Genomic DNA, 10,742 nt, shown 5'->3' on the forward strand with positions numbered 1-10,742 from the left:
TAGTCCTATCTTGTTTTATAGTATAAAGTGTATAATGTCACCTGATAAGGGTACTCATTCACCAACCGCTTACAGCAGTTGGCAGTTAGGCTTAACTACCTTAGGCCAGCTAATACAGGTGTACATATGTAACTAAATAAACGGTTTGTAATCTAGTTGGCAGTATAAAATTCCTGAAATATAACATAACTTAAAACATCCATATTTTGGAACAAACAAGAAAACATTAGTAAAATTTAGGGCAGTCTATTCATTACATGTAAATCCTAAAATTAGACAAAAACAAAGGGTGATGAAGGATAGATCAAACATTGTAATGCATTTGATTGGAGTTCCTCTAACCTAATTCTCTCCTTCTTCTCTTCTCTGCCACCGGCGGCGTGGTGGCGGTAGCGGCAAGAGGAGGAGTTGTCCCTAGACATCATCGTTAATAAAAGAATGTCTTCCACGTTCTATGATGGTAAAACACCGTTAGCACCAAACACGACGTTGGTGGCCGTGGACAAAGATAAGAACAGTTCCTACGCATTTCGTTGGGCGGTTAATCATCTAGACAACCCTCTCGTCCTTGCCGTCCATGTCAAACACAAAGACAACATTTGTAGCCGTAGGTACCCTATTCTTATATTTCTCATCATTATTATTACTTAAACCATTAAGGTTCTTTCATTTAATTTCATCATGCAGTTCGTAACGATCTCGTTACTGTTTATGAACCCGATGAAGACGATGTAGCCAATGTGTTCGGCAACTTACGTGGACTATGTAATCGAAAAGCTGTATGTAATTATTAATACTCTTATTATTACCATTATTTTACAGGCATACACAATATTATTATTTTTGGTGCATTATTGTAATTATTAGGTGCAAGTAAAAGAAGCCGTAATCCATGAAAGCGATGTTGTGAGAGGAATTGTGGAATTTGCAAGCAAGAATTTCATACACACTATTGTGGTTGGTGCACCAGCCAACAAGGGTGCTTTCTCAAGGTTTATTTATTTATTTATTTCATTTTCGTGTTCTTTTTTAAATGTTTCTTAGATTTAGGTAATTACTAGTACTTTGAATTGACACACAGAATATTGAGAGGGCATCAAACTGATGTGCCAACAGCATTGCTTAAATCAGCTCCAGATTTCAGTTCTGTATACGTGATTTCCAAATGGAAAATTGTGTCGGTTCGATCTGCAACACGTGCCATCCAACATACCCTTACCCCACCCAGAACTCCACCGCGGCTATGGCAATCACCACCCTCTACTCCTACTCCTTCCAGAATCCACCACTATCCACATAGTGAACCAGACATGGGAGGAGTAAGGTGACAACCGCTTTAACATATCTTAGCTGTTAGACATAACTTGAGTGAAACCCATGCAATGCGTAGAGAGATAGATTATTTATACTAAATAATTAAAAAAATAAATGAATGAGAATGAAAAACATATAAAAATGTTATATTAAATTTAAGAAATTTTTTACAATTAGTATGAGAGATTAAGAAATGAAGGATAATAAGAGTCTTAATATGTATAAGTTGTAGAATTTGAATATTTATAACTGAAATTTTTTATAATTATTATTATTATTATGACACTTTGAATGTATATTTCAATTGAATAATAATAAATAAGAGTTTTTTGTTTTAATTTTTTTAAAATATTTTACTAAATAGTAATTGGTTGATTTTTATCTTTTGTCAAGTCATTAGAATTGCTGATGTGGTATCGTTAGCAAAAAAAAAGATGACTTAAACTCATTGTGGAGAGAGTTGGTATCAGTTTTTATATATTATAAATAGATAAATAGATAGATAAATAGACAGATAGATTATCAAATTTTTGCATGCTAACTTGATTTTTGTTATTTATGGAACAGAGGAATAATCTCGTTCCGTGATAAGCCAATGAGTGCAGGAAATTCTCCATTAATGGGTAATACCTTTGAAGGAACACCTCCTCATCTACGACATTTCTCAATGGATGACTGTAGAGAAATATCAATGGATCACAACCAAACTACTAACTTCAGCTTCTCATCAGAATTCTCATCAGCCTCAATCTCTTCTTCTACTGTTAAGTCTCAAAACAACAACATTATTGTTATATCACCAAATTACTCTTTGTCTAACACTTGAGTCTTCAATACAGAGAGATATTGATGCAGAAATTAGAAGATTGAAGCAGGAACTGCAGCAAACTATAGACTTGTACAGCACAGCTTGCAAACAAGCCATCTCAGCCAAGAAAGAGGTTATGCTACTTTTTGCAATATCAAGAAAACGATGACATAAATTCAAACTGTTGCTAACTTGGACATGATTGTAAAACAGGCTGAAATGATGCGGCATTTGAAAATGGAAGGGGAGAGAAGAGTTGAGGCGATTAGGATGTCTCAAGAGGCAGCTCTTGCCATTGCAGAAAGGGAGAAGGCAAGGGCCACGGCAGCATGGGAAATGGCAGAGGATGCGAAGAAGAGGGCTGAACTGGAAACACAGAGAAGAAGGGATGCAGAGTTGAAGGCGGCGAAAGAGGCAGAGGAGAAGGAGATGGCACTAACTGCTTTGGCTCACACCGATATGCGATGCAGAAGATACACCATGGAGGAGATTGAAGCAGCTACAGAGAAGTTCAACCCTTCAAGAAAAATTGGAGAAGGTGGATATGGTTCTGTCTATAAAGGTGATCTTGAAAATACCCCTGTTGCAATTAAGGTCTTAAATCCTGAAGCTGCTCAAGGAAGGAAACAGTTCCAACAAGAGGTAATGGATTTATTTCAATCATCTTAGTGATCTATTTTTTTCTATAGTTTGTAACATGTTTTGTTTATGCTGTGAAAATTGAAAAGGTTGAGGTACTAAGCTGCATTAGACATCCTAATATGGTTCTGCTCCTTGGTGCTTGTCCTGAATCTGGTTGCTTGGTGTATGAATACATGGACAATGGTACCTTAGAAGATAGATTGTTCCGGAAAGATAATTCACCACCTATGCCATGGAGGCTGCGGTTTAATATAGCTGCTGACATTGCAACTGCTCTCCTTTTCTTACACCAGGCGAAGCCGGAGCCGATTGTTCATCGTGATCTCAAACCAGCTAACATTCTTTTGGACAGGAATTATGTCACCAAAATCGCAGACATCGGTCTGGCAAGATTGGTTCCTCAATCTGTAGTGGACAATGTCACACAATATTACATGACCTCGGCTGCTGGAACATTCTGTTACATTGATCCTGAGTACCAACAAACTGGAATTTTGACCCCAAAATCGGATGTATATTCTTTGGGAGTAGTACTATTGCAGATAATCACAGCCAAACCTGCTATGGGACTTTCTCACCATGTTAGGAGGGCAATTGCAAAGGAAAAATTTGAAGATATGCTTGATCCTATGTTGTTTGATTGGCCAGTTGAGAAGGCTCTAGAATTTGCCAACTTAGCATTGGCCTGTTGTGAGCTCAGAAAGAAGGACAGGCCGAATCTCGCAACCGTTGTGTTGCCGGAACTTAATCGGTTAAGAGAATTTGGAAGATAGGAGCTAGGTTAGTACATTATGATCTAAATTCCTTTTAGAAAAGAAAAGAATACATGCAGATATTTGTGTATTTGTATCTGTTAGGAGCTAGACATTGTATATGTATCATCATAAGCTTATTTTTTTTTTATAATGAACATAAATCTGATATTCTTGCAGCACAGTGATGGTTGGTTTGCTTAGCTTCACATTTATACTTTGGTGTATATTACACTCAAGTGAAAAAGGAGGCACAGAATTTCCACTTGCAAAGAAAAGCATAATTAAATCAGCATAAAGTGCATAATACCATGAGGAAAAGATTTCACAAACACAAAGATGAATTATATGTTTGGAGATAGATATGAGAAAAGAAAAGGGGAATTGCTAAAGAAGTGTTCCTTTGGATTTTCTTCTCAAGAAATTGCAAAAGGTGCAAAATTTACAATGTCTGAACTCCATTGATATAATGAAAGTTGTAAATAGTAATGGCTTCTTTTCTTTCTTTTTTTTTTTTCTATTTATTTATCTAGGGATGCCTTAAGCCCTTAATTTATTCAATACATTCATCATGATGTAAATACAACAAGATCCAATAAAGGACAAATTATGAATTCACATACTAATAGTTTAATATATAGAAGATTACTATTGATTATGAATACTAATATATAAGTTGTTACTTTCAGAAGGGCACTAGACCCTTGATGAAGCAAAGAAGCATCTAAGATTCTGAAACTAAAGCTTTTCCAAAAGGACAGAATTAAAAACCAGAACAGTCCTGATAAAAAAGTTGAACTAAATTCACAAAATTCACTAGGACCATAAAACTATAAGCATGCCTTCAAGGTATATCTTAGCTCCACCAACTTCAACTCAAATGGATCACAGCAAGAAAATCCTGTTTCTTTATTGGATCTCAAAGGTGTTGTTGATGATTCTGGCTTTGTTTGTCAGAGTGGAAGAAGCTTCTTCTACAAATGATCGTTTCTGCATCAGTGACTGTGACACATGTCCATTGATATGTTCACCTCCTCCTCCTCCTACTCCTCTGATATCAATTTCTGCATCATATCCTCCACCATCATCACCACATTATGCCACCTTCTCACCACCACCATCACCTCCCAAGCCACATTCGCCGCCGTCGCCATTGCCGCCTCTTTCAGGTTCAACAACTGAAGCAGAGCCAACAGTAATATCAGGGCCACATGACTATTACTATCCCTATTACTACTTTTACTCATCATGTGCTTCTTCTCTTTCAAATCATCATGCACCCTTTTTCATTTTGTTATTGTTCCTAGTAGGATACTTTTCTTTAGTTGGTAAATGATAATAGGTAAAATTTAATATAGTTTTATTCAAAGCTGAAGTAATATGTAATAATTAGCATTAGGATATATATATTTGTTGGTGGAAACTCAGGTGCAGTCGACTTCACGTGAAGTTGATACCTGAGAGCCGTTAAATGATTTGACTGATTTAACTAAATTTTCATCTAACGGCTCTCAAGTATCAACTTCACGTGAATGTGAAGTCGATTTCATCTGAGTTTTTACCATATTTGTTTGTATATCATATATACTCTTTTTTGTCTCCTCTGGTTTTTGAAATAATCAGTGTGTTTATTTCCAGTAACTATGAAATAATTTTATTTGGATTATTGGTAAAAGAAATTGCATGTTTAACATATTGATCACTTCTTAATTACCACCTTCTTCAATCTTGCTGAGGAAGTGTTCTTGAACCATAATGTTCCTTCAATCGTGGAGCGCTACATAAATATGGCTAAACTACTTCTATTCTTTATTATGAATCAAAAATTAAAATAGTCAATGTAAATAAATTTTAAGGAATTAAAGTAATACTAGACGAGCCTTTTCCTTTTTTTATTTTTATTTCTTGCTTCTTTTCATTTTTTTTCCTTGCTTTATTTCATTAATATATGGTTTTTTTTTTTTTGCTTTGTTGGAAAGTAATTTTAGATTCTGAAAACAATACAAATGTCTTTTTTTACTCTACATTTCAAAAGATGAAACTGAGCAATTACATACTGCATTTATCCACTGAAAACTTAGTGAAATTTTCAGGTAAAATGTGTACCAATTTTAAGATCTGTGTGGTTACTAATCATAGAGTGAGAATCTTTTAACCAAGACTTTATCCAATATCTTGTTGTTAATTGTCCTTATAACTTAATACTTGACTAATCTTTTTTGAATAAATCTGGTGCTATGATATCTAAAATTTATCTGTGTGTCAAGTTTCATGTGCAAAACGACCTTATTGCCATCATCCACGGTGCCAACCGTGAAACTCGGCAATATGAGAACGCCTGCTTCTAACCAAGCTATAGGTGCGCAGATCAATGTTGTTCACAATTTGGTTAATCTTTCACCATTAGCCGAGTTGGATCCATAAGCCGAGCTCCAGGACCGACCTACCCAATAGAAAAATTGTAAAAGATTTCTTTGACTAATGATCCAAACAAATTCACCTATGCAGGTACAGTTCTACAGAAATATGAAAAAGATAAACTCCGACAAATTCTTCAGCAAAATGCAGATCTATTTGCATGGATTTCCATAAATATGCTACGCATCGACTTTTTTGCAATTTCTCACAAGTTGGCACTCAATCTGTCTGTCCGACTTATAGCACAGAAAAAATGTAACCTTGGTATAGATAAGCGACAAGCTTCCTTAATAAGGTTTACAACTTAGCTAGCTAATGTTGTGATGGTATAAAAACATAATGATAAATGAAGTATGCGTATCGATTTTATTGATTTAAACAAAACTTGTTCAAATGATACATATTTTTTATCCTCTATCGACACTTTGGTTGATAATGCCTCTAATTTTGGAACTTTAAACTTTATGGATACATATTTTTATTATAACTAGATTTTAATACATTCTTTAAATTAAGATAAACTCATCCATCGTTTCTCTTTTTACTTAAATCAACTCAAATGACATTAAAAAATAAAACAATAGCTGTTTTTCATTCATTGAACACACCTTTTGTCTTTTTCAAAATATTTTTGGTAATTTTAATAAAATATGTTGAACTGGGACGATGCAAAAATATCTATTAAGTTATTAAAAATATTAGTTAAAATAAAAAAGTTTAATTATGTTATTACAGATCAGTATCTTTATTTTTTATTAAGATAAATTAATCGGTTAAACAACTGTTAATACTTGCCTCGAATATAAAAAGGGAAGTAACTCAAGTATTGCAGAACAAATAATTAATTACTCATATACTAATTTGAGCTTCAAAATATTTTTTGCAGGTATTTATTCTCTATGTTTTTTTTGGCGAGACCGAAAACGAGAAGATAATCATTAGAAAACGAATTATACCACAGTAAACCTTCACATAAGTATTTCCCAAAACGATAAAAAATAATTAAACATCTCTAATCCGACGTCAAAAAATAATGCGATGATTAATTCAATTCATGCATGATTGCATGCTCATTCATCACTCTTCTACACCTGTAAGATTAGGCAGGCATATACTCTTCATCAGTGAGATTTTTATTCTTTTACGGACATTAGGGTATGATTTTTTTTAGTGTAAAATAAAATCCATACCCAGGTTTCCAATTCTATGCATTTTTTAATATAATTATTTTTTGGATTAAATAGAATCATGATGCCCTTTCTACAATTTGACACATAAATTATTTGATAGTACGGTACGAAATTTGTTGAACATTATTCTTAGGTTTAATTACCAATTAGTCGTTATAATTTTATTAAATTTTATATTTTTTTTAATTAAATTTTTACATTATTTTTATTTTTAACACTATAAAAACGAACTGAATAATCAAATCTTATTATTACTCATTGAATATTCATATACTAGTAAGGGCTACTCTTGTAGCTTAATTAGCTTAGCAGTCCACGCTTATTATTATGGGGATATGAGCATATATATATATATACTTTTTACTGAGGCTTATAATTATTTTAAGCAGGTGCCCTATATATTGACCTTATACTATAAAAAAATTTTCAAGTATACCGATGTTTCAATAATTTTTCACTGTAATTGTAAAAAAAATATATAATATATATAATTAAGATTAACAGTTAAAAATTATTGAAATATTGGTGTATCGATAAACTTAAAAACTTTCCTATACTATATTAAACATTGGCAAAGCTAGGCAGATGCAAAAAGAGCATTTGAGTTTTTTAATTATTTATCTTTTATTATTATTGGAACCTAATGTTTCTGAACTTGAAGGAGGTGTGAGTGTGTGACACTATATATATATCAATTATACTAAGTAAATACTAAAATTAATTATTAATATAAAATATATAATAAAATATAAATATACATTAAAAATAAATTAAATTACATATATATTTATATATAAATATATTGTTAAATAATTTTAGTGTACGAATAACATTTTTGTATATATATATTTGGGCTGAAAATTGCAAACAAATTATTTATGCTCCTAAATGATTCACTTCCTCAGAACATCTCAAATGTCTCAAACATGGACCACCATAACAATAGAAATTTGAAACCAATTTTTGAATTGCTAATAACCTTGTCAAAAGGGGAACCTAGAAAAAAGCCCTAACCTATTTTCTATGAGCAATTAACCTCATATTATATCTGCATGCCACACACTTTTCCATTCAATTCAATATGTGCAACCACTGCACCCAATCACTGGACTATTTAATTAGTTCATCCTTTCAAATCAAAATCTTAATATATGTGATCTTGTCATAAGTTAATTTACTTAGGACTCATCAAAATCTTAAATTACAGCATATAATCACATCATTTATTGCTTAAATCAATGGGGGGAATTGAAATTGGGCAATTTTTGTACAGCAATTTCTGGTTATTACTACTTTCCTTCATATCAAACAAGACACAACTCTAATACATTGTAAATATGGCGGTTCAAAAATTCTTCATATCAAACATACATCTATATATGATACACAACCAATAAACATAAACCCTACAACAATTTAGCAACTCCCCCAATCCCCTTAAGTTAGCTATAAGATCGATCTTGTTTTTCACAACCTGAAATTAAAGTGTTGAAAAACCAGTGTATATTATTATAAAAAACTATGTCGAATAATATTTATGTGTAAATAAAGCACTGGTTAGCATTTGGGAACTTTAATTTATACATACCAAATTTAAAGAGCACTAGAAAAATATATATAGCATCAAGACATACAACTAATAATATATTATATAAGGCTGAAACATAAAATAATTTCATTATTATTACATCTAATATAATGCATTTATTTCAGAGATAATTAATGAAAAGAAAAATATAGATAAATAGCTCATAACCAAGCCAACTTTAAACAAGTAAAATTAATAAGAGAAAATTCCACTCCCCTCCCCTGCCTTCCGTGTTAACTAATGTTAACTTTATCTATAAAATTATAATTTAATAATTAAAAAATTATTGAAGAGTATTTTAGAAAAAAATAATATAATTATTAATTTTTTTAAAAATATAATTTAATCAATAAAAGAATAATTTATTAAAGAATATTTTGATAAACAAAATTTAATGATAAAAAATAAAATTTTTGTTAATGAGTATTTTTTTAAAATATAATTTTTTGTAAAAATAGATAAAGTTAACATTAGTTAACTCAAAAAGTTTAAAATAAATTAAAGAAGATGTTTTTAAAAAATTAAAACGGAAGGAAATGTATATTTATAAAATAGAAGGGAGGAGAGTGAAATTTTCTGCACCCAAAATTGATGAGAGATTGAAACTTGGTTCTAATTTACTGATCAATAGTCTTTTGTTTAAGCTGTGAAAAACTCATCAAAACCCTAAGAATAAGATATATAACTGATATTTATTCAGAGTCAGAATCAAAAGAAAGCTAGGATCTGCCAAAATTACTTATTTAACCTGCAATTCAACGGATTACAGATAGTTGACTGAGTATAACAGCATCAAACTTGATCCATCAATTAGAATTACAGATTATTGTAACTCTTTGAAGGAGGATCTGTAATTAAGCACCCATCAACACATACATACATACCTACTGTGATGAAAATGTTATAGGATGATCCCAACCTGCAAGCTAGGGTTATTACTCTTCTTTAGCATTTATAAAGGCTAAAATAACAAAAGAAATAAACATTATTAGTAAAATTAAAAAAATATATATAACAAGAGAGATAGTTTGGGGTGACAGGTAGAGAGTGAGCACACATAGTTTCGAGTATTAAATACTATACAAGAAAATACCATGTGTGCTCACTCTCTTCTGTCACCTCCCTTACCCTTTTTGAACTCGATATGCATCTTATATGTATGGTGGATCGAAATTTATTGAATATTTTGGATGTAACCTTTCATGTTGAACCTGAAGAACCAGAAAAACAAAAATGGTTGAAGTGAATTATGGGGGAGAAAAATAAACCAATTAGCCCTAAAACTGCATGTTCCTTTGTTTTGGAACTTGAGATTTTGGGTGAAGAAGTATAAGGGGATGGAAGGGTTTATATAGAGCTGGGAATGGAAGATATCAGAGAGAATTTGATTGCATCACTTAATATTATTGAAGGAATAAATGTGAGTTATCTTCCACTCACCGTTCTCTAATATTTTAAACATTTTACAGATAGAAGAAAAAAAGAGAAAGCAGGAACAAATAAAAGAAGGGCAGGGGTAGAAACTTTATCTTTCAGTGAATATTCTATTCGGTCATAACAATTATTTCGAAAGAATAATGAGACCCTAAAAAAAATATCTAATTCAATTTTTGATTTTTTTTTTTTTGAAATTGATTAGTTTCTATGTCAAAAAAAATATTAACTTAATTTTTTTTAGCATAGAAATTTTATTGTCCTTTTAAGATAATTATCAAGAGTTAAATTAGATATTTTTTTTGCTGTTTTAAGTTTTTCTGCTTTATCTTTATACAAATAGCTCTAGTCCAACTTCAAATTAAACTCATTTATTTTCATTGTTGTTACCGAAGCATCTTGTAATTCTAAATCTATTTATTGACCCTCCAATCCTCGCTAGTTGATATTCTCAACTTCTTTCAATACAGTATTATCCTCAAAAGATAAATTCTCTGTTAACTGTTAAGTGCTTTTGGAGGCTTGGAGACCTAAGCAATGCAAATATCTTATGGGTTTATTTATTATATTATTTTTTATTGAAAATACAAAATATT

At 31.5% G+C, this 10,742-nt stretch overlaps 2 protein-coding genes and 1 long non-coding RNA gene across 5 annotated transcripts; 2 read left to right on the plus strand and 1 right to left on the minus strand.

The window, feature by feature from the left end:
- On the plus strand, positions 255-4,012 carry LOC107607943 (U-box domain-containing protein 52-like). Of its 3 annotated transcripts, none has more exons than XM_021106589.1 (9): positions 255-607; positions 688-779; positions 868-992; positions 1,082-1,324; positions 1,882-2,077; positions 2,154-2,255; positions 2,336-2,764; positions 2,851-3,544; positions 3,702-4,012. In XM_021106589.1, exons 1-8 carry the CDS (start codon positions 439-441, stop codon positions 3,535-3,537), a joined length of 2,043 nt encoding a protein of 680 aa, XP_020962248.1. In that variant the 5' UTR covers positions 255-438; the 3' UTR covers positions 3,538-3,544; positions 3,702-4,012. The 3 variants fall into 3 exon arrangements, with proteins under 3 accessions (XP_020962248.1, XP_020962247.1, XP_020962249.1); XM_021106588.1 differs by having other exon boundaries at positions 257-607; positions 3,697-4,012; XM_021106590.1 differs by having other exon boundaries at positions 445-611; positions 3,697-4,012.
- LOC107608497 (leucine-rich repeat extensin-like protein 5) lies at positions 4,355-4,852 on the plus strand. Its single transcript, XM_021107999.1, has 2 exons — positions 4,355-4,365; positions 4,474-4,852. The coding sequence occupies exons 1-2, from the start codon at positions 4,355-4,357 to the stop codon at positions 4,850-4,852; spliced, it is 390 nt and encodes a 129-aa protein (XP_020963658.1).
- Positions 8,272-10,212, minus strand: LOC110264434. Its single transcript, XR_002350604.1, has 2 exons — positions 9,597-10,212; positions 8,272-8,598 (listed from the first exon to the last, which is right to left on the minus strand). It is a non-coding gene; the product is annotated as an uncharacterized LOC110264434 (long non-coding RNA).

The sequence above is a fragment of the Arachis ipaensis genome, chromosome B07, assembly GCF_000816755.2.
Source record: "Arachis ipaensis cultivar K30076 chromosome B07, Araip1.1, whole genome shotgun sequence".
Classification (NCBI taxonomy): Eukaryota; Viridiplantae; Streptophyta; class Magnoliopsida; order Fabales; family Fabaceae; genus Arachis; species Arachis ipaensis.

Bases quoted from the DNA above. Each gene is read 5' to 3' on its own strand.
- LOC107607943 (XM_021106589.1), top strand. From the start codon at position 439: ATGTCTTCCACGTTCTATGATGGTAAAACACCGTTAGCACCAAACACG. The intron at 608-687 runs GTAGGTACCCTA...TTCATCATGCAG, and splicing joins CAAAGACAACATTTGTAGCC to TTCGTAACGATCTCGTTACT. The intron at 2,765-2,850 runs GTAATGGATTTA...AAAATTGAAAAG, and splicing joins GGAAACAGTTCCAACAAGAG to GTTGAGGTACTAAGCTGCAT.